Consider the following 24,877-nt stretch of genomic DNA (forward strand, 5'->3'; position numbering starts at 1 on the left):
TGATGAAGAATTTCTTATCAATTTTCATAATTCATGCTAAGTATCCTATTAAAAAGGAAGGCATTCTCTCTAGGATTATTTATTTTCCTCTTTATTTGTCTAGCTTCAATTTTCAGCTATTAGATTTTTGTCTTCTGCATAGATATTTCCATTATCAAAGTTTTGGTTTCAGTGTACCTGCAACACATTATTTTTAAGCTATTGGTCCTCAGACTGGATACAGTATTTAAGTTTGGCAAAAATAAATATAGAAATATCATAGTACCTAGAAACTGGTTTACACTTGCTGGTATTAAAAATAAATAAATAATTCTTCAACCTTCATGTTTTGCTCCTGGTATCATGCTTCTTAAGGTACTTTATTCCCTATATATGGCCCAGACTCTTGCTCCTGAATATGTAAATCCATACTTGGCTACATAAAAATGCAGTTTCTCTACGCACATCTTACAAGTCAGCCAGGCTCCTTTATGCTGGTCATCTTTTCTCTTTGCTATCTACCATTCATGTAATATTTGACTATTCAGCAAACTATCAATGCTTGCATTTCTTTTTCTAGTACCTTTTAGAATATGGCAACCTCCATTTTGCAGGACATACTGAAAAAAGAACTGAAGTAGGTTATATCCACAATGATAATTTTTAACCTCCGAGTTCTTAACTTAAAACATGAATTAAAGCATGCTGTGTTCATTTGTGCTCTTCTACTCCAATACAAATGTGATCCCTTTGTCCACGATAACGTCTTTACAGTTACGATACAAGCACATGATGTTCCTTCCACTTTGCTCAGGCTCAAGTAGTGAAGGATACTTGCCCGTTGAAGCTCTACATCCTGCTCTGCAGCATAAAGCAAGAGAGCACTGCAACAAAGGAAAGAAGATATAAAAAACCTGCAGCTAAGGCAGCTGCATGCTATCTTGGAAAGCTGAATTCCATCTCCGACGCTGCCCCGGAGATATTATGCAATGATACGCAAGTTGGGAAATGTCACCTTAAGTGGCTGACGCTGACTGTGTGTGTTTCATTCCCCAGTGTTTGACTGGAGGTCCTAGGCCTGGGTGTAAGATTTGCATGCATGACCTGCAAAAGCATCAGCTACTCAAAATCGCAATAGAAGTCTGTAAGAAGTGGTTTTGAACATATGAATGATAAATATATTTGAAAAATTACTCTAATATATTTGAGTAATTTGAAGTCAGACGCCCTGAGTTTAATTGATCTCTGTAAATGTAACTACTCTGCCCTAGGATGCCAATTTGTAAAATAGGGAAGAATAATACTTTTGATCTGAGCAACGTACAACGGTTCAGCTTATTTACGAGTTATCCACTATTATACTGATTAGTATCACAGAAAACATCAACAAGAAAAGCTATTAACAGTCCTGTCCCTAGTGCGGAACATCAACAGTATGTAACAGTCAAAGCAAGGGCCCACATACCAGTAGTAAGGAAAAACCACAATACTGAGTAACTGCTTTTTACATGAACTACATTCAGACTATTTGACAAAGGAAGCAAAGTCCTTTTTGCAAAAGAAAACAATCACATAATTTAAAATTCCATACAAAAAAAAAAGAGAGATTGCAGAAGCAACTTTAATTTTGGTATTTGTAAGTTTAGGAGCCTTAAAGTTCTTTCAAATGCAACACTTCGCTTAGCTATTTAGGTTTTAAAAACAAAACACTACAGAAAATTTAATTTTCATCCTGTTATACCATATTGATAGTGATGTGGCTCATCAACAGGACTGGAAGTTTTAGGTCTCTTGCTTCTCTACATTGTGTAAAGCAGCACAATACAAAATAGATATAGAACAAAAGTATTTGTTTCTAAATAATGGAAATTCAGCTTAGATATGTTATTTCTGGATGTTCTTAGAGAGGAACCCCTCTAAGATGTGATGTCTCAGGCACAAAAAAGCCAAGAAAATGAAGTAAGGTAAGAGTTTTTTAAACAACAAACCCCTGTATTTTGATATGAGTTTAACTTAAATTCCTAAAAAGCTGCTGAAAAAAACCCAAAACTGTGAAATCATCAGACGCTTGTTCTTTAATTTAAAGGTTGATAAAGCTCCTGATCCACTTACCTGGGGAACTTTTATTAGAGACAGGGAAAAACATGCATTAGTAATTCCATTATTTCAAATGTTTAAAACATGATATATGAAAAAAAGCCAGTTATTAAAAGGAAAAGAATACTGCTCAGAGACATCTTAATGCAAACTGATGATCACATGCTGAGAGCAAAAAAGCTGTTTTTCAGCTTGACCAGTCAAATTCAAGTGAGGGAACTGTTCAAACAACCTTCTTAAAAAAACACCCACCCCAAAGTAACATGAACAAATACAACAACAAAAACCCAAACAAAATGCAAAAGCCCCTCAAAACCCTTTTCCCTAAAAGCAGGTGGCTTGAGAGTGGGCAATGACTGGCAACACTACCGAAGTCAAGAATAAGTTCCTTGACACCATCTGTTTAATTGTGCCTGGAACTATGCCTTAAAAATCAACACAAGAAACAATTTTTTAATATGATGGACCCTGAAATACCCCTGCCATCTTCTACCAGTCATGAAAGTTGGGTGACCAGTTTGCAGACTTCCAGACAGAGCCAGCAAATGCTTCTGATTTCATGAGGCAGAAAAGGGACAACTCTGAGATGGTGAATTGTTTATTAAATCATGTCTGGGACTCTGCTGTGATAGCCTGACTTCAGACAGATTTTTAATCAAAATTTATCAGAAATTCTTTATGAAAAAAACCATCAACTCTGTAGCAGACAAGAAGATTGGCTCACTAGAATTCCCTTTAAATAGTGTTGTAAGTAAAGTTATGTTAGTATCATAGGAAACTTTAAAGCCCATTGATCCATTTATTTCCATAAAGCTCAGTGGATACAAGAGTCCATCAGCACGTTCTTTACTTTTTGGAAAAGAGCCCAAATGCAAACTGAATTTGCAAGCTTGCCCTTAAAATCGCATTCTGTTGATGCTACAAGAGATTTTTAGTCACGACACAGGAATAGCATCTACGTTACGATCCATCTGGCTTAGTGCATTTATTTTTTTTCCCCCACCACTGGTCTTCCACTCACATCCCCTGTCATTGCATCATCAGTTCCAAGTAATTTTTAAATCATGATGACGCGTGATACTGAAATTAAGGCAGGAAGCCTGTAGATGCCAGACTATCAATTTCTTAAAGAACAAGTTGTTCTTAATAAACCCTTTATTGTTCTTATTTATAAGTTGTTCTGAAATTACAAGTGGTTCTCATTACTATTTCACAACAGACTTCTGAAATGTCCACACCAGACTGGAGCTCCACTGCCTTTTGTAATGGAAATGACTAAACAGTCTCACTCAAGGAGTGTAAAAGCTAAGTATAGAGGTATTAAGATAAACAAATGGTGGGTGAAAGCACGGTTCCACTTTTGATACAGAAAAATGATAGACACTGACTTTAGAAAGGTAAGTGAAAAAGTTTGCAGCAAGGCTAAAAAGTAAATCCAAATATCTTGAGTCAACAAAAGCATCCTTCCTGTGAAAAAAATTCCAACAGAGAATGGCTCAGTGGAAAAGAAACGTAACCCCTTAACATCTGCAACTATAACCTGTATTAGCTTACCAGTGCTCTACATTCTCTGCTAACTTTCAACAGCAAGCCATAAAAAACTCTTCAATGCACTGAAACGACGCTAGGCCCTGATCTACAAGAATTATCTGAACATAACACAAAAATGCCATTACCCAAATCTAGGCTAACTATATACCCGTAGCTTCTATTAGCAGAAAAGCTTACACTTACCTAAGTGGAAGAGGTTAAACTAGAAATGTTTCTTGATTCTGTGCACATCACATCATATCTGGTAGGTAAAAGCAATGAGAACTCTTCTCGATCAAGGAGAAGGGGACAACACTGCCTCTGCCAACCCGGAGGCAAAAAACTGTTTGCTTTTATTTTAAAGAATAGGCAGGAGAGCTGCCTTCACCGTCTCAATTTCCAGTCTTTTTATTTCCATCCTGCCTTCCACTAGGTTAAGAAAGCAGCAGCTTCTGTTATGTTTCTTGGGGAGCATCTGGGCTTCTAGTCCTGTGTGGATAGTGTGTGCTCTACTGTATGTGACATACATGGTTGGTAGAGGATTCATCAGGATTCAAACATCACGGTTTTAATTTATAATTTAGTCAAATCTAAGACTATGCTCCCAATGATTTTGAAAGTGCATCTCTGAGGTACCTGCCAAAGGTCAAAGTACATCTCTAATTCCAAAGCTACAGTCAAGTTCAAGGTCAAGTTCTTTTCCAAACTCTGCTGATGCCATTTTTTCAGTAAAACAGAAAAAAAAGGAAAAAAAGAAGGAAGAACATTTTAACCTCAAATAGGTGTCCAATAGCACGTTATTTTACTTTTTCCTGAAACCCGAATTTTTACTATGATCAGTCTGATGAGCTGTCACTCCAAACGGTTTAACTCCCACAAAATTATGAACAACTTCAAAAAGGGCTTCATGAGAAAAATAGATGATGTTTCTAATTCTGACTCCTGTGATCTCATCTCTTACTTCTTCATTGCATACCTTCAGATCCTAAGTAATGGAAAGACATTCGCACAGCTGCAGACTAAGTTCCTTACCTGCAACAACGAGTCTAAGTTGCTTGTATATATATACATGCTTGCTCTTGTAACTAGTAACACTCCAGAAAAAATAGAAGATTAACAGAATTTAAAAAAAACAAACCACCACAGCTTTGTGTTTTTCCATTTGTATACTCTGCACACACCATCATTTTGGAGGCAGGCAATTTCTTCATTTTTCCTACACCATCTCTATTTCTGAAATGGTTAGAAAAAGAATTTTAAAAATCTACATGGAAATAGACAAAGGTAATGTCCACTACTCTTCCTGAAATTTCAAACATTTCGTTCATATTTAAAGCATATCTTATGCAATTGCTTTTATTGATTTGCCACAGCCTGTTACCAGGTTATATTCAACACATTAAGAAGTTCTTCTCTACTCCTCTGTAGCCATTCCTTCTCCTACAGTTACAATGACTTCAGTAACATCTGCTTATCTGTACAGTTGCCACTGGAAATTTTTAAGTATGTACGATTTTTAGTGACATGATACAATTTCACAGGCACAGAAAGGACTTTCACTGTTCTCACATCATGACAGGCAAACAGTAACAGGTTTACTCCAGTTGTGGGTAGCTTCACGCTGTGCTCACAAGCTGAATTTCAGTAGATAGCTGCACCTTGGACCCTTCATCATGCACATATGGCCACTGCATTTTTACATGCTTGAAATCTTTTACAAATTTATTTTAACTATTGAAGTTAATGTTCAGATTACTATGAACATTAGCAGTTTACTGACATTTCTACCTTCTTGCACACAAGACATTCTGTGTGGGTATATGCACAGAGGGAGAAATAGAATGAACCCCTGAGGTCAAGTTTGTCACCAAGAAAATGCCAGTTAAGCAGTAAGCATTTCCTTGTTTTAAACCTGTAATCCAACAGAAAACCCCACATTTATCAAATTAATTTTATATTAGCAGCTAGACTTCTCACAGTAGGAGTACTGGGAGGTACCTTGCAATTTTGAATCCCTGAATACAGAAGAGAGATACATTTAAATTCAAATAAAAATTTGGAATTCTGCATTGGCTGATTTTCATTACAGCATCTGTATTATTTTCACACAGAAAGTAAAAGTGCATATTTCATTTTGCTTCAGAAGTCAGCAGTATTTTACTAGCTCATGCATAATCCTTTAGGAATAAACCATATCAGTAATCATCATCTGCTTCCTCAGCCTCCTTCAGCTTTTAACTCAGTGCAAATTTGAACCTCTACTTTGTTTTCTGTTTGAGAGATGTACAAAATATTCATGTGAGAGAAACCAGAGTAAAAACAGAAGAGGGATGATAACAACAAAAAGAAGCAAAGCACTGCATCATGGCATATGATACCTTACATAAAAATCCAATGCTATTTCTCTCCTTTTCTAATTATGAAATTTCATTAACCTCTTCATTGAGAGATGCTACGCATTCCTGTGTAGAGGATTTAACACTGTATGTTGTTAAGCAAGTAATACTGAAATTTTACAGAAAGACTGTTTGACAGAGACAGAAGAATTGGTGGAGCTCATCAAACTGAAAGACCATACCCTGTCTAAGACAATGCCCAGCACCAGGTGATTCACAGGTAGAATCTTCCTAGTCCCTCTTTTGTTGACTTCTGACCTGAAACACGTGTCTTACATCACATACATTTTTTTTTCCCGTGGCCACAGGATCTCTGGTTGTTTTTATTCATATAAATAATATCTCTGCTATGCAAAAGGATTACTGAAAGAGGCTCCAAAAGACCTTGGAGCGTGTATGTTCAAAATAATGAAGCCAGCAGGTAAAACCCACATATTTTTTTAAAGATTGATTTTTAAGCAAGACATTATGATATGAAAACTTCATCTTTTATTACATGTTATTAAAGCAAGCTCTGCATTGCAAAACCAACAACTGGGCTGCAGCTGCAACCACTGAAGCACAGCAGATAGCAAATAAGCAGCCCAATGCTGTTACCAGTTTGTACACCAGTTGAGACAAAAAAGCAACACTGCACTTGCAGCCTTAGTGTAATTCCACTGGAACAGTTGCACCGTGTTTCTGTATAGAACACATTCCTTGTCCTTTAAAGGGTATGCTATCTTATACTTGAGAAGGGTTTCTTTCTTTTTTCCTCCTGTAATTGAAAAGTATTGTTTACTGCCGATTTAAGGCTTGTTTTGACAAACAGAGAGCTGATGAGGCACTCAAGAGCTTGTATTAAATCAATAGTAGACAGAAGCGAGCAGCTTGTGTATGTGCAGTGGGATATACTTGCTCACATATTTATCTTCCATGTTTTGAGAGAAGGTTACAAATATTTTTTTTATATATACACACACATATAAAAGAGTGCGAGTGAGCAAGCTCGCATTCCAAGAGAACTTTTCTGGCTATGTCAGGAGTGAAGTCCACCCACTATTAGACAAACCTATTCTTTTTTTCAAACACAAGAGGATATTATCAGAGAAGTCCGTGCTGATATACAGAAACCAGAGATCGTCATGGCTTGGTGAGGTGATGAGCTGACGGGTGGATGGCGCCCGTTATCTTCACTTCTCAATCCAAGTTTTCCTGAAAAATCACAGGGGGAGGAGAAGGCTCCAACCGAGCATAAGGCACAGAGGACAAGAAAAGGATTAGGAGTGAAGAGCAAGGAAAGGAAGGATAATGCAAAAGATATTGCAGAGGATTCAAAGAGCTGGAAAATAGTTTCTAGATTAAAACACCAAGTTGTCAGTAGTTTAAAGCAACATTTCAGGTTTTAGCTTCTATACAAGGCTATTACATAAAATAACTCTGAAGTAAGAAAAAATTGACCAAAAGGAATTTACCTTTACTACATACAGAAAATATACTCAGGTTCAGCTGTTTCAACACTCCTTGGAATTTAAAAATGTTTCAAGCCTTTGTTCGGCAAGCGTATCACCCGCTACCCAGCCACCAGCCAGGGGAACCTGAAATGAAGTATAAGGGGAAGCTGGTGCATGAAACTCAGCTTAACTGCTTCTACATCAAACCTGGAGGTAAGACAAAATTACCCAGTTGTGGGCACACAAACTGTACTGTTATCTACCTACTGGGATAAGTATTCCCTTTCTATTTAAACAAAACAGTCTGGATAATGTATGAAACTACACTAACAACTTATAGTAACAGTTGGGGATAACGTACTCTGAAGTCCTGTATGTGTGAGCACACTACCACAGTATTTGGATAATTCTGTAATTCTCAAATCTATGCGTTAAGTAGATGGATGGCTTCTCTTGGTAATATATTGTCTTTTGAGCGTCTAATGAACATCGCTTTCCCACTTCCACTTTGACACGAGAGGGAAAAAAAGGCATGTAAGTATAAGGAACAAGAAAGAAAAGGGTTTTTTTGTAGACAAAGAGGCTAAGACGTTTAAAGCACACAAAAGCTTGAAATATTAAATGCATATGTGTGCGTGTGAAGGGACTAATCTGAAAATGGGGTTATGCAAGAGATTTCTAAAAAGCAGCTAGCTCTGTAATATTTTCATTTGCAGAAGAAATATGTAGGTATTGATGTACATATTTACACTGATCTGGAAACATCTACCGTTTTATGCTATACAAGGAGGTGTGTCTATGAAGTAGAGGGTATGCAGGTAGTCACATGAAAATAACCTCTTAAAAAAAATTTATCTGTTCCTACTTGAACTCTTGAGATTTACTGCATCATATGCCTATCTTATCTTGAAAAGATGTCCGGAATGCCCAGCGCTGGCAGTACGCTCTCAGCAGTAAACGCCCATACAAGCTAATATGTTGCTTATATGCTGACATCCATAAATGGGAAACAAAGACTGTGTCTAGCAGATATGTGCAGTATTATACTCCTTCCATTCCATAGAGAAACTCATCCACAACTGCAGGGTGCTTGATACATATTTCTAATTCTATTCCATATACTCTTCCTACCAATTTGTTTTCTCAGGCAGGGATACAGTTCCACCACACACAAAATAATTCCCAGCTACCAAAAAACTACATAGCTTTGTTATCTCAGCTCCTTAGCCTGTTTCTTCTCACACGACATATAGATTCTCTGACTTTCAGATTGGACTCCATCATCCCACATAACTGAAAACCTGTGTTACGATTACTGCACTTTGCCTTATACTTCTTTTTTTTTTTACCACCTTCATCACACAACAGAAACACATCATTAGAGCAAATATGACTGCAGCTGTCATCTTACAGTTGCAAAAAGCCACTTTACAAATGCAAAGCATTCTAAATTGTTTGCTTTGCTCAAAGACTTCCACAACTGGTACCAAATCCTCAGGGTTGGAAGGGTGAGGAAGAAACAATAAAAATATCCTTTTAGGAAAGTCTGAGTAGAAATATCTGTCCTGAATAGAGCAGGGTGACAAGGGACATGGTTTTACGCATGAAAACTTACATCTTAATCTTAAGGCCTTAACAACTAGCATGTACAATTTCCACTGAAAAACATATATTGTATTTAGTGTAAAGGAAAATATGAATAATAAGGCAGCCCTAGAAAAAAATAAATTTAGAAATACTTACTCGTACAATCAACAGACAAAAAAGGGGTATTACAGGTCCTCCTCTGGGTTTTTGTGTGTTTTTTTTTAAATTTTTTTTATTTGAATCCTAAAAACCTAAATCACAGAACTACATTTACCCTCCACAGTAAGCAGAAAAAAGTCCCAAACATCCTAAAGTAGATTTTACCAATACCTGCTAATCCTAGAATCACATTAGTAATTTAGTTTGGATGGGGCCTCTGCACGTCATTTAGTCCAGCCTTCTACTTAAAACAGGGCTAGCTTCAGTAAGACAGAGTATTAGGAAAAGAAGAAATTATGATCAACTACAAGTTACCACAGAGGAAGTATATTCTATGGCATTTTTCAGACAATTTATTTTTTTAAAGTAATTTGCATATATGCATACTACTTTACAACAAATTATCCTGCCCCCTTCACTACAGTAAAAATCCACTTCTGCTTCCACAGACTCAGGCAGAGCTTAGTTACAGATTTCAAAAACAGGCGTAGCAGGTTGTATATGCTAGAACAGGCAGGCCAAACTAACCACTGGACAGCAAGGTCATGATTCTTGATCTTAAAAATCACCTGCCTTGAGCCAGCACTGCTGCATGTCCATCCACACCTGATTGCAAAATAGTGTTTAGTTATGCCATTGAGTTACAATAATATTTTTATATCTCAACAGGTGAGCATTAAAGAATTTTAGGCGTCCTTGAAAATTAAAATGTGAGACAGAAAGCACAAAAATCCAATATATAAATGTACATCTTCTATGTTTTTCTTTATAAAAATTTAAATCAATATCTACCCCAATTCCAAGGGGCAATTTATTATTTTTCTTGATATTCCGAAGCAACTTTTATCATCTTCTAATCACATTAAAATCATTAGTAGATTGAAGTATAGACCACAAAGGGAGGAACTAGATGGGAAATGTAGTAGGAAATTGGTAATGCTTTTATAAACTGGTCTGAGAACAGATAATTTCTGGGACTAAGTACAAGGAAGTCAGTAAACTGAGTGCTAGAGATCATCTCACACAAGAAAAAAAATGACTGTCACTACGCAACTGATAAGCAAGTTTCTTCCTGCTCTCATTTATTTGCTTCTGTCAAGAAAACTTGCATGACAAGCTATAAAATAGTTAAGGTGGACATAAACTATCAAATAGGTTTTTTAAAAAAGTTGCATGCAACATGACAAAGCTCATGCTGCAACTTTAATTTTCTGGGTTTATAACCAACTCTTACTGCAACATTAATGTACTTTCAGTATGTGTATTTTCTTTTAAATTTAAAATGGAGAAATATATCTATGCTTAACAGTGTTAGCATTCCAACACTCTCAGCAAAACTGAGGTTTCACTTTAAGGTCAAATGCATCCAGGGAAGATAACAGTGACCTCTGATGCTGTTCTGTCTTGCTGGATGCATGATGAATTTTTATAATGCTGATCAAAGGAGAGAAAGTGGAATGGGAAGAAGGAGGACTATTTTGTTTATTTCTCTGAGACAAAAATGTCTCCAAGGACAGAACCTCAGGTAAACCACAAGCATTTGTATTCTGAACAAATGGCAGTAGTCAGTCCAGGCAGGCTTTTAGAAACAAGAAGGAATGCTTCAGCCAAATCTGTTTAGCAAACAACAGGCTGAGAACATACCTCTAATGAGGGCAAGGCCCTTCTGCCAAAATCACTTTGAATTTCTATAGTTTGAACTTTCACTTTTCAAACACTTCTGTTCCAAACTGACAAACATCTTTCAGAGACTTTTAAACTACAGAAGTATCTTCTTCAGCAAAACATGCCGGTTCTAGCAGGCCAGAAAAATAATTTTGCAATCAAACTTAACCTGAAAAAAAAATGTTTTTCAGTTATTCAGCTGTGACAAAAACATTGCATTTTGCTTAATGATGCAGCAACTGAAAGCTGTGTAGTATTTCTAAATCAGCAGACCACTGAATTTAGAGAAAATATTACAAATTGAATGAAGTTAAAAACATTTAAAGGTATTTGTTTCAAAATTCAAAAAGACCAATGAGCATTTGGGGAATAATCAATTGAATACACATTGCAATTTACTGTGTTCATCCTGTTGGGTTTTTTTGTTATTGGACCACATACTGGTTGTTGGCAAGTAGGAGGCTCATAAATAAGGCTCTCCATTTTAAAGTGACATTTTTACCAAAACCAAAAACCAAACAGAATCTCTATTACATCATAGAAACAAAGCCTGGAATATCTATTTTTATAGATATATGTCTCAATGGAAACAATTGAGCAAGTAATTGTTTATTGGTCAATATGCAGAAGGCGGAATCTAAATATAAACACAAGTAAATTTAACCACAAAATGCTGGTTTCATTCTCAAAGAAAAACACATTTCAGAAGAAAGAAGAGATTTAAAATATCAAATTACAGAATATATAATGTAGTATAGACTAAGAACGTATTTCAGGGTAAAAAAAAAAAAAAAAGACGCGAGACTACCCGAACGAAGGTTGTTTTTCATGACACATTCATTTTTACATATCAATCATTCTATTACTATTGTCTCTTGCTTTCTCTTTCGAAGCAAATTTCTAATAATCTTCAAACTAAGATGTTCCTTACAAAAGAAATGCTACTTGCAGGGTCAATGGGTCTTCCGAAATGCCTACAGAAGTGGGACACTTGTTATCCATTTAGTATTTTTTACCAGGATGTATTACGTAGAAGGATGAATGGAAATGAGCCACAATCAGTCTCCAAGATGATGTGGTTCTATCTGAGACAGCTTTAGGATGTAAGATAAAATTTAGGAATGAAAAACAAGAGTTTGATAAAAGTATACACCACTATCTTTTCCTAAACATTTTTCAATCACTTGTCCCCAAGTATTTATTTGGAAAAATTTTCATGCAAAAACAATTATGACCTACAGGCGAAAAAAAGCCCCACAAAAAACCCCCAAAAATCTATGTTACTACTTTGCACAAACTTTCCTCTCCCTCCCATCCCATCTTATCTACTGGATGTCTTTGCAGTGTGGGAATCCGGGAAAATAATACTAAATTTTCAGAGTTCTGGTAGACACATGGTGACAGGTTAAACTAGATGACTGAAAGTAGTTGAGGTTATGTACGTATCATGTGTGTCTAGACAGTTTTACCAAATCAGGCATGTCTGGTTTGCTTTTGTAGCACTTCCTGAAGAACCTCAGTAAAAGCTCACATTCAGTAGACCATGCCACAACTGACTAGGAAGCTACATTCAGTTTCAATCCTATGATATGACACAATCAAAGGCCTTGCTACAAACGTGACACAGAAATGAAAAGTAACTTCTGTGCCCAAACAGGTATAGAATCTAGTCAGATACAGAATATTTATTCATCTGTCACACAATTTCTTTCTCCAGTTGCTATAGCACAAAAGCACACAATTAACCTGTATCAGATCACTTTCATAATTAGCATACTAACAATTATAAGGTAGGATCTTTCATTTTTTTGTCAGCTGAAATGCTGAAGGTGAAGCTAGCTCTAAGATATAAAACTTAATATTCACCAAATTCTCTGAGCCCTGTAAACATGAGAAACAGTATTCAGTAATGAAATGATAAATTGGTCAACTCAAGAAATAATTCAGTTACCCAGCATACACCCATATACATCTGGTACAATGTACAGTTGGGGCTATTTGTGAGTAAATTATTATATAGCTGATCAGTGCTAAAAGGAGAAGATGAAGTTATTTTAATTAATAATTTACAGTTATGCATTCCTTCTGAATTATCTCATATTAATCAGCATCAAGTCTTAAGCAACAGGCTCTAAACATTGGTTTTCACAATAAATGTCACCAAAGATTAAGGGAAAAAAAGTAGTAATTATGTAGTTAAGATTACCCAAATATAGAACCCAAGAACTTTTTAAACACCCTTAAAATCGTTGGAGGATCTAAACAAAACCAGGACTACTGTCTTGCTCTCAGAAAGAAAGCGTATAAAATTGCAGTTAACCACGCAAGTTTAAAAGTCACATTGAAAATACCTATTTGATCCATAAACCTTCTGTTTCTTGGTGGACAAGGACTTCTTCTAGCATTAAAAACTGTAATTTGAGCTTCCTGGCTTAGAAATGAATAACCCTAGCTCTAACCCAACAGAGTTCCCAAACTAAACTTTTCTGTGAAATAGTGCATCAGTGCAAACATTAACTGGCATGGATCCCAAATCCAGCCTGAAAAGTCCTGGGATTAGACTGTAGGTGTCTGCAACACAGTGTTTAGACAGTATTTCAACTTTAGATGACCAAGATCGTATGGAACAATAGAAGAAATACAAAAACCAATGAAGTAGAAAGTAAGATCAAAATATTCCTTTTCTTAAGTATTCATAAAACTATATTTATTGAATATAATTTTGGAAAGCTGCTTCTATTGTAATCATACATTGCATGCAAAGCAATCATTACAAAATGATAGCTATACCATGACAAAACCTTGGCAGACTTGTCCAGTACACAAGTACCACGTTTTGCTGCCAAGGGCATTTTTTTTAGACTCTGAGATACAACCAGCCATAGATATTCAGCTGTACTGAAATGAAGTTGGGTTCAACAAACATTCAGAATTTTGGAAGAAACAAAACACTGGTCAGGACTTCTTTACTCATCCAAATGCTTGCTTTTGTATTTTTCTGAAATTTACATTGTCACAAAACCCCAATTTAAGTCCTGTTATATAGGAAGGCAACTATACTAATTAGAAAAACAGAGGAAACTCAGCTAGTTTTGTTAGATCTAATAAGAAGATATGTATGAAAAATAAAATAAGAAGTAACCAAGTCAAACAGGAGGTTAGAAAAAGATAACTTGTTTCCAGATCCTGTTAGGTATTACAGCCAAACCGTCCACTGTTCTGCCAAGTAAACAGCTATTACAGAGTACTCCTTGTCAGTATCTGGAAGCAGGATATAAAATATTATTACAACATTAGGTCCTAAAACCCCCAGTTTTGGATTAAATTTCCATTTAATAAGGAAGAAGCCTGAAGCCTTGGCTTTGGAAAAATTATAAAGCTAAGTTGTATAATAAAGCAAAACACAAGGAAAATATTCATATAGAAAACTCAAGAAGGATATTCAGAATCATGTTTGGATGAAATCCTAGTGAAAAGAGATACATAAGGTTGAGGAGGTTCCTCTATTTTATGTAGCAAAGGCTTTGAAATACACAGTAAAGAAGGAAGGGCTAGAATTATCTGCATCTTATGAGAGAAATCATCATGTGAACAACCTGTAGGGACCTAAAGAAAACCTGGAAAAGTCAAATGAGTTGGTAAATAACTTTTCTTCTATGGGTCTGTGATGCCAGTTTGCTCTGGAAACAGATGTTTCCATGAAAATCTGAAAAAACCCAAAAGTTCTTCCTCCAAAGTACCAAGACCTTCAGTTTTCTTGAAGAACTAATGATTGAGCCTTTGTAAGAGTATTTCAGAAAGATAAATAACTAGGGGTAACATATCCCTGTGCCTGGAACACATCTGATACTAACTGAAATCCTAAACTAGTGGATTTTTCTTAGTAAGGCAGACATGAATCTTCTCTCAGACAACAAAATCCTCAAATTAAATAACAGATATAGATCAAACAGCTAACTAGTAAAAATCAGACCTGCAGACCCAGGCTGAAGATGACTTTATAAAACCAGGAGCACGCTGGCTAGGGAACTTGTTATTTCTTTTTTTCATAGTTGCACTCAAGGGAATGATACAGTAATAAGTGCCACAAGGTCAAGAAACTATTAGATCTTGTGGCTAAGAGATCCTAAACTGAAAGAAACACATTGTTATTTTCATGTTGCCACTGCCAAATTGACAGTGGAGGTGTTGTGGGTTCACCCCAGCTGGCAGCTCAGCCCCGCACAGCCGCTCGCTTCCTTCCCTCAGTGGGATGGGGAGAGAATCAGAAGGGCAACAGAAAGAAAACTCATGGGTTGAGAATAAAGACAGTTTAATAGGTAAAGCAAAGCTGTGAGGGCAATCAAAGCAAATAAGGAATTAATTAGCTGCTTTTCATCATCAGGCAGATATTTTAGCCATTGCCAGGAAAGCAGGGCTTCATCATGTATAACGGTTACTTGGGAAGACAAATGTTGTAAGTCCAAACATTGCTCCTTCCTCCTTCTTCCCCCAGCTTTTATTGCTGACAACACCATGTAGTCTGGGATATCCCTTTGGTCAGTTGGGGTCAGCTGTCCCACCTGCATCCTCTCCCAAATTCTTGTGCACCCCCAGCCCACTTGCTGGCAGGGCTACATGAGAAACAGAGAAGGCCTTGATGCTGTGCAAACACAGCTCAGCAGTAACTAAAAGAACCATTGCTCTGACAGAAGGACCCAGAAAAGGAGCCTTCTGCTTTTTGCTGTTGCACAATTAGCCAAAAAGCCCTGGGGACAAGTTACTTGAACATAGGCCCACTGCTCAGAAGCATAGGTTGGTACTTATATTTGAGACCCTGCAAATCTGAAATTCTGACATGTCTTAGTGAACAAATAGCTTACACCCCCCCAAACCCCCCAATTTTTCTCCTAATAGAAAACCACATGAATCACACTTTCCATGTAGTAGTCAGACTAAAGACTTTCTTCATGTCAGCAGTTATGACAACTTCTAATTACTTTTTACACCAATTGTCTCAAAAAAAGAGAAATATTAATACATTATATTTCAAAAGGTAGATGTTAGTACATACATACAGAAACTCCTAATTGAATTTCAAAATGAGATTAAAAAAGATTACATATACATAGGAAAGACTTCAAAATCAGACGGTATAAATAGGTCTCATGGTACTAATGTTTGGTCTAGTCTAGGTTAGCCTAGAGATGTCTACATTTCTTTTCAGTTTCTTTGGGAATTTCAATTCTTTGTCAGCCTGTCAAATACTCTCAAAAATAGAAGTTTCATTTAGGTTATTAAAAATGTTACTTCTCTATTGCTTCTACCACACAGTGCGTGTGAACAACAGGATTCCCTCTTATACTTCCCAACTCCAAATGAAGTTTATGAAGCAAAAACGTCTAGCAGATTGTCAAATGGGGCTGCTTTGCATACCACAAATTTCCTCTGCTTTTACTTCATCCAGAGGGGAAACTTCTGCATCACAGTTTACATAAAACATTTTTGCAATCTGTTTTTATGCATTAAGCACAAAGTATATATCATACTATGGCTCTGCTTCCAAGTACAGATATAAACTGTATATTTATAACTGCTCATTCTCATATAATTGCACATTATAACAGTCTGTATATCTGCATGCAAAAGCACAGCTTTCTCATGTCTTCCACTTATTTCTGAGTTTGCCTGACACTTGCTAATTCTTGTACAAAGATAATAATGCAAGATAAACACAGAGCCCAAAGTAATAACTTTGTCTTCCATCAGAGTTTAAATTAGGCTGAACACTATGTTGTCAAGAGTTACCCCTAACAGTTTAGAAGTAGCCTCCCTTCCAGCTTGCTGTAAGGACCGTATTTTGGAGCGGGAGCAGAAGACGGGGTTTCAATTGGATTCATTTGTCTATTCTCATGCAGAAAACCAAGACTACAAATATTACTCCAACCCTCAGCAGATCTGCTTTATGGCGAGACTTCCCAGCACTGACTGGGGCATATTCAGAACACACACAGTATCTCTGTGAGTCTCTATGCCCATCACATGCACATGAACATGAAAATCTACCATTTGTCAGTTAAATGAAGATACTACTGTTAAGCACATCCTAATATTTTCTTTAGAAGAGTGGCATGTTCAGAAGCACTGAGCGACTCTTCGCTTTCAGCACACCAAAAAGCAAAACGTATTCCTTTCAGTGGTAAGTGTTAACCAGCTAGTAGGAGCCCTTGAAAGCTGCAGTCTAATCATTTGGACTGCCTTAACCAAGAACAGACTCTGAAAAGGAGGTCACTTCTTCAGTATTTACCCCAACATATCACATACTTACATCTGGCATTTCTGTACAGTAGAAAAGGGTCCTGCAGCTGGAAATCAAGGTCTTTAGTAATAGGTTCTGTTCGATTTTCCATGCTCAGTCTGTTCATAATTGTGAAGCCATGCCTTGGAGAAGCTGATCTGAAAATTATAAATTAGAAATCACATCAAGTCAAGGAAAAACCAAAATTACTAGAATTTCTTTGTTGTATGTTTCTCCAAAATTGTTCTTTTATTTCTAAGAGATACTACAAAAGTCTAATTTTGTTGCCAAAGAAATAACAATTGACTCTTGCAGTGTTTCACACCATCCTTTTAATTAGGTCAAAACCCTACATTATGTATGAGAAATACCAGAAGCACCATTGGTCTCACAGTAGCTACAGAGAGTATGCCACATTTGTGATACTACCACGTGAGGTCCAACAATTTAGTCACAGCACAATCCTATCTGCATGTCCACTTTTCACTTCAAGTTATAAGGCCTACAACTTCTGAACGGGCAAGATGTTACGAAACACCAGTTCGACCCAGACCGCTAGCATCACGTTATCCAACCACCACTCTCTACCCTACAGCTTCTTGCTGGAGTAGGAAACAGCAATTAGAATGATTCAGTCATGGGCCAGAGCAAGCATATTTTTTAACACTCAGGTTAACAACTGCAGTAACAGTCATCCTAGATAGGATTTTCCATACCATCTAAAGCATAAGAACAAAAGTGGGGGTGATGGGACACTGGAACAGGTTGCCCAGAGAGGCTGTGGATGCACCATCATTAGAAGTGTTCAAGCTTAGGCTGGACAGGGCTTTGAGCAACCTGATGTAGTGAAAGATGTCCTTGCCCGTGGCAGGGGGGGTTGGACTAAGTGATCTTTAAAGGTCCCTTCCAACCCAAACCATTCTAGGACTATAAATCATTATGCTCATTCATGGGGGTTACACTTCAAGTCAGATAATTTTTATTAATGTGAGCCGTTAAGCCTATCACAATCCTGGCAGGAGATAGTACTTCCAAGCCAAGTATGACAATAAAGGAAAAGATGATGGCTAAACGTTTGGGAAAAGTGCCATCTCTGGTAATTGCTGGTGGGTGGACTTCTCTATGCAGTCCAAAGCACAGGAACCTGCAGTACAGGATTGGAGTCAACAGAAAATTAAACCAAAGTGGAACCCTTAACAAGAATCTTTGTTTACAACAGTCAGTACTCCACTTAAAAAAAAAAAAACCCCACACACACAAAAACCCAGAAAACAGTCTACTTCCACTGGTGTTAACCCAGTTGGAAGTCTGACTTTTTCAAAGTTCCTTAGAATTTGCAAAATGAGATAGGCGATACGTAAGTCAGCTCAAGTAAAATGGTCATGTTACTTTACATTGTCACAACAGCAATTTGAAGCAGCAGAAACACCACCAGCAGTCTCCAACCTTCAGTCTGTTGGCAATGTTTTTTCCACAAGATTTTATGACTTTGCTCAAAGCCACAGGGAATTAAAGTTAAAACTGATGGGGAGGGCAATGTATGATGTTACAGCTCACAACCTGTTCTATACTGTTGCATACAGGGCAGCAAGGGCAGCAATCTCTGTTGTAAATACAAACTTCCCTAGTCAACAGAAAGAACAGTGAAATATCACAGATGTTGGAAGTGCCAGGTTACATGTGGTCAGTTTTGGAGTTTTCAAACATACCCGAGAAATACTACTTCTGTTTTGCATTACACAGCTAGCCACCTCCACCTACTGCTAGCACAACTAAGGGCCAGTTCTTTCCTCTTGTGGTGGTAATCATAACAGCATCTTTTCTCCACTTACCTGAAAGCAGCTTAGAAAAATTGCTGCTGCTGATTTCTATTGCTGCTACAAAAGAGCTCAAAAGATTAAAACCAGCATTCCCACTTCACACACAGCTCACAGTCTCTTGGGCCTCCCCGTCACTTCACACATACATCTCTCGCCTTCTCAAAACAATCTTTTGCTTTCTCAGTTCTCCTACCAGATCCTCATCAACATAATGTTGAAGGAGAAAGGTTCTGCTTTGGTGTCCCATCCAGCAGCTACTGCAAGATCTGCTTACTGTATTATTTTCTTATTTTAACAATAGTCACAGGGAAATGCTGGGGCACTAACCCAAACGTAGAGCCGGCTTCACAACAGATCTAAGGTACATGCTAGAATAAATGATGTAACCAGTGCTCTGAAAAGGCACAATCTGAACTGCTGCTAAAACAAAGTATTAAAAACATCCAAAATGTTGGATGAAATATGCATGAACACAGACACAAGTAGCATGAAAGTTCCCTAAGTAGGAAACATGATACTTCATAAGTTCTACCATTCCTTTACTTTAAGGAATATAATTATTTATTTCAATATTTGTTTTTTTTTGTTTAGATACCTTTTAAACTGCAAATACTACATCCTATTTAAAACAACATAAACAGATCTCTACGGTTTACCCATATTGAGATTTAAATCACGTTTGGAAGTCTTATCCAAATACAAGGTGATGTGTCCTTCCCAGTGTTTTCTTCCCTGCGTTTGCCTCTGCCAATTTCAGTTTCTTTTCAGCCTTCTGAAGGAAGAGCATTTTACTTCTTTCAGCCGTGCTCCATCCCAGCTAGCTTTTCCATATCCACAGGTTTCACCTGCAGATATTAAAAAGTTACATCCTCACCTCGTGTAAACAAACAGGGTTCCCTCCACGTCAGTCTTCTCCTGAGGAAAAGGAAAATTAAGAAAGTTGAAATCAGGGCAGCGTTTTGCTAGCTGTCAGTGAGCCCCCTCTTTATCTCTGTTTCACCATTACCATAAATTACACACCTCTCACCTAAACCATGAAAAAATAACTAAACCCAACTTCATTGGCTGGTGGAAAGGGGCTAGAGCCAGCACAGGTCACCGTGCAGCTGACCCAAGTTTTACGACATGATACGAAAAGGCTAAAGGCTGGACGCCATGGAACTAAACACTGCTACACCTGAGGGCCATACGCAGGGCAGACGCAGGGAGAGGATTTTCCAAACGGCGCCTGCCCTCAGGAGCAATGCCCAGGACGGGTAAGGGGTAAATCACACAAAAGGCAGACTGTGCAGGTTCTTCAAACACAGGCCCTGAGGCCCACCATTATAGCAAACCAAGAATCACCCACAAACAGCCAGAACATTAAATTACCAAAAGATTCACCAAGGTAATGACTTTTTAAAATACTAAATAGCCTTTTTAGTATTTGTAACCCCAATACACTTTTGTACACACTTTGTTTCCCTGACAGGTGTTCAGATAGGAGAGGAGCGCCTGAGGCTGAGGCCCAGGCCCAGGTTTAAGCCCCCATCTCCTGCAGCCCCACCCTACAGAATAAAACTTTTGCAGCCTTTCAAAACTCGCTTCCCCGGCACCATGGGGCTTCTCAGGCTGCCCGGAGGGGCTGAGCCAGGCACAACCTCTCACCCTGCCCAGCAAGGGCAGGGAGCCTCAAGGACCAAGGGAGCCCCTCTGCACAGCCCTCACAGGCACCCTCACACCTCAGCCATGGAGGTGCACACCCCTTCCTCCGCCTTCCCGCCACACGGGGAGGGGCGGGGCGTCGGGGAGGCCCCGCCCCCCGCGCCCGGGGTGGGCGTGACCGGATCTGGCCCCTCCCCGCCCGTCCCGGCGGAGGGGGCGGGGAGGGGCGGCCTGACGTACCCACTCGTTGGCGCGGTGCCCGAAGGTGTAGAGCGCCACCTGGCTGGCCACGTCCACGATGCTGCTGATGTAGGGGTCGTGCTGCTGCAGCGCCGCCAGGCTGATGTCCAGCCCCTTGCCCAGCAGGGCGGCCCCGGCCACCGCCGCCGCCATTTTGCCTCCGACAACAACACAGGGTTCCTAGTAGGCGCAACTAATCCAACGCCGAGAGGAAGGGTGGTGACTCCCGCCCCAGTCGGAGCGAGAGCGGGCGGGAGAGTCGGAGCCCAGCCCGCCGCAATCGAGCGCCGAGTGCCGCCGGCTCAGGATTGTTGCCGTTGGCAACGGGACAAGCCGCGGGGAGGGACGGCTGGCGTCGCAGCGCCTCCCCCGGTAGCCGCCCGCCTCGGCTGGCCGGTTTTCCCTCGGTGCTGGCACCCTACGCTTTCAGGCCACTCCCTGCCGCTGCGGTGGCCGCTGACTGCCTTCCTTTCCGGGGTGGCAGCTGCGCGCCCGAGGAACAACATGGCTCCCGCCGAGCTGGGCGGGAATCGCTGGCAGGGCTCCCTGCGCGCCCACCGTGCGCCCGTTAGCCTACGCGGGAGGAGGTGTGGTGCGCGCCACGCCGTGCAGAGCCTCAGGAGGGCGGGCAGCCGCGCGCCAAGTGGAGCTGCAGCCACGTGGGCTCGGCCTCGCATATGCGTGGCGGCATTTTGGGCTCACCGGTGCGCCTGCGGCGAGGCTGTACATGTGAGACGGCGTGAGGCTGGCTCGTGTATCCGTAAGGCTGTGTGTGCTTGCTGTGTGCCCACACGTGCACCAAGGCGATGCACGCGCGGCACTGGAACAGGAAGAGAAGTTGGTTCAGATTGACGAATATACACGGTATTTGCTAGCGTACACTCACAGACTTCTGCATAGAACTTAAGGGGAAAAAAACATGAGTGCAAACTAAGCCATCAAACATCCGTCTCATATATATATACACACACATACATATGACAAGCAGCTGAAACATAAACAGCATACTATGATATGGAGATACGCAAACAGCAGAGGAACAGATGGACAAGACCATGAATTTAGCTGCCATATTTTCCTGTCAGACACGCATATTTATTATTAATCTATTGATACCAACAGTTTACAGCAAATACATGAGCTAAAGCTCATCTGTGGCATGCAGATCAACTCAATACATACTTATATTTAAAAGATTTGCTTAACCATCCAGCCTGAACCCCCTGTTGATATCCAAAGAAAATGGAATTTTTTGCTAAGCCGTAACAATGAACTATGCGAGCTTGGCAAAACAGAATTTGACAGCCAGAGAAGGCAACTGAGAGACAGGGAAGCACTTATTTTATGACTATATCCTTGAAGAGAGCTGAGAGACTGATAAAAGCAAACATCCCGCCTCAGAAGACGCTGAGGACGTGGTGATAAAGTGTAGAGTCAAGGAGAACAGCTAACTGGGATGTTGATAAGAACTAAAACAAAATGTCCTTTAGGTGAACTATCCTCATTATAATACTAAAAATCATGACCATAGGCCAGGAACTCTCCCCTCAAATAAGCAGCCCCTTACTCTCTGAGCATGCATGGTAAATTTAAAGGGAGTTGTACCTTAAAGTTGAACCAAGAAAGAAATTAACCAATTATTGGCTGAGGGGTGTGATTATTAGCTGTGACTGACACATTTAACTATAAATACCTTGCAGTTTCTTGGGGTGGTGTGCTAGCTTTGTGGAGTTATCACCTAGTACCCATCTTTGTGCAAAAATGAAATTAATAAAATACCTCTGCTCTGTGTGTAGTTTGGTGTTTTGCACACACTGGGCGAACGAACCTGCTTTTTGGGATAACACTGTGAGAGGAAATTGTTTTGACTTCATCACCTCAGACTGACATAGCGATTTTGGAAGGAGTTACCACCTTCTGTATATAGAAGCAGTAGGGCAATATATTTCCTTCCAGAGAATGGGATACCCTGGAAGAACTAAAGGCAAAGGTAATGAATGCTATTTTGTTGGTTTGCAATATCCCCGACAAAACAGTTTTTAAAAGGGCAGTAGCTGGACGTAGGGAACGAAGACTGCCGTTTTGTTTTCTTCCCTCCTTTTCACTCCAGGACAGATGGAGCCTGTGGGATAGAGTGGGCAGTAGCATCTGCTCCAAGGACAAATGGGCAAGCCCAGATGAAAAAGCTTCCATACTGAGAAGTGGGGGTAGGAGACAACTGAGAGACAACAAGCTGGGAATTCATAGTATTAAATGTAGGGACAGTGGGTCTCTTGAGTGGAGTAAGGAATGGGCCTGCTCTCACAAACAACAGAAAGAGAGACTGATCTTTGGGACTCAGGAGAGAATATGCCGGTTTTGTTGTAGCCCAGAAGGCCACTAAAAATTGCATTACTAAAAAGAAAGACCTACAGCTTGCTCTGCAAGTGTATAGTGAAAGAGGAAATCTTTATATGTACCCTTTTATTATAATCTGTCTCACTCTTTGTTTCTCTTTTTCTAAAGCCGCCTTGTTTCAGTTGGAGCTGTAATGAAACACAGCTTTAGAATTTAAAAGGTTTTTAAGTTCTTGATATACTCATGGTAGGAAAATGGCTCTAAGGAGTTCCATTCCAAAGCTCCGTCTGACTTACAGATCCTGTAACAGCAAGGAAGGTATACGGGCTCATGATGGACAAGGGAAACTGCTGTCCTCGATCTGGAAGTGACCAGAGTAGAATGGTAAAAAACCCAAAAAGTAGTAACAGGGAAAGAGAATTCATGTTGCTCAAATAGTGAACAGATGCACAATAATTTCTTTTTGCTGATTAGATAGTCCTCAATTCCCAGTTTCCAGGCACACCTAACCACATTCTTCCTCATGTGCTGGAGTTTCTCATTACCATCTCATCTCCAATTCTTTGCCAATTCTCCTGCTTACAAAAAGTCCCAACTTGTCACCAAGGCATAGAAGTGTCAAACTCTTGGATTCCCACTCCTGGAGTTTCCCTTTCCAGATGCCTTTGCGCCCTCCAACGATAAGGCTTACAAAAAAGGTGCCCTGCTTTTTTTTTTTTTTTTTTGGGTGGTGGTGGGGAGGGGAATGAGGGAATAAGTCCCATAAGGAATAATGGGTTATAGAAACTGTATTTCAAAAGCTATTAATTTGAACTGAAAATAGTTAGTCATAACTGTCATTGGGTAGGAGAAAGCAGTGTACAGAATTTTGAAGATATATTGCAGCCCTGTTCCAACTGAAAAAAAAATGTTTGAAGCAGAAATAAGGTGTCGTTCAACTTTTACAACTTACCTTGTTTCTGTTATTGCCCCTTTTGTCAGGCCAAGTAGTACCTGAAGCTTTGCACATTTGTTATGTTAGAGAGACAGACTGACTGCTCAAGTGTGTCTCCTGTGCCCTTCTGTTGACATACAAAGATTGTAGAGTGTCCTGTTTCCTTGAGCTCCATGGAAGAAAACCCAACTGTGATGTTAAATATCTTGAAGTAGGCCTGTCAAAAACTTTGCCTGTCTGTTTTTGGTGCCCTGTTTGTGGATGCTTCTTTAGAACTACCTCCCTCCTGAATTACTGCGTCCCTTTCTATCACAGGGGGACAGACAGTTCCTTAGCCCTGTGTTTTGAGTCAGCGAACCTGCCAAGCTTCTGATCAGGCCCTTTTATATTTTCTGTTGCACTGTGAGGTAGCTTCTGCTGGTTCCAGCTGTTTTGCTACGTAAGTGGGATGTAATTGCTCCTTCCATTTAGCCTGAAGTAAAGGTACTTAATAAAGCCATTAGTTCTGCCCTGCTTTATGGAATCACTTGATAGTAGACTAAAAATTTTCCAGTGAAACAAGATCTTGATAAGAAGAGAAACACTGTGAATTCTCACTGCATCTTAGAAGTTAAGGACGTTTTAGCAAAAATGTGACAGCTTAAAAAGGTTGATTCCTTAAACTGCAGTTATTTGCTTACAGTCAGTAATCCAGTAGTCCATAATAACTATCAAATCGAGTTAGAATGATTTTGCTATAATTTGTTTATGAAACAAAGTAATTTTCTAGCTTTCAAAAT

The 24,877-nt window shown here is 39.3% G+C and overlaps 2 protein-coding genes across 2 annotated transcripts in view; one reads left to right on the top strand and one right to left on the bottom strand.

Annotated features, from left to right (window-relative positions):
* The window catches only part of DCP1B (decapping mRNA 1B), a 47,045-nt gene extending 25,972 nt beyond the window's left edge, over nucleotides 1–21,073 (bottom strand). The window contains exons 1-3 of the mRNA XM_064458521.1: nucleotides 20,828–21,073; nucleotides 19,818–19,858; nucleotides 17,154–17,281 (exon numbers count right to left, since the gene is read on the bottom strand). Coding sequence (XP_064314591.1) covers nucleotides 17,154–17,281; nucleotides 19,818–19,858; nucleotides 20,828–20,980 — 322 coding nt within the window. The 5' untranslated portion in view covers nucleotides 20,981–21,073. The remainder of the gene's footprint in view (nucleotides 1–17,153; nucleotides 17,282–19,817; nucleotides 19,859–20,827) is intronic.
* Nucleotides 7,269–24,877, top strand: part of CACNA1C (calcium voltage-gated channel subunit alpha1 C) — a 488,452-nt gene continuing 470,843 nt past the window's right edge. The window contains exon 1 of the mRNA XM_064458535.1: nucleotides 7,269–7,648. Coding sequence (XP_064314605.1) covers nucleotides 7,519–7,648 — 130 coding nt within the window. The 5' untranslated portion in view covers nucleotides 7,269–7,518. The remainder of the gene's footprint in view (nucleotides 7,649–24,877) is intronic.

This window comes from Phalacrocorax carbo, chromosome 1 (assembly GCF_963921805.1).
Source record: "Phalacrocorax carbo chromosome 1, bPhaCar2.1, whole genome shotgun sequence".
NCBI classification, from domain to species: domain Eukaryota; kingdom Metazoa; phylum Chordata; class Aves; order Suliformes; family Phalacrocoracidae; genus Phalacrocorax; species Phalacrocorax carbo.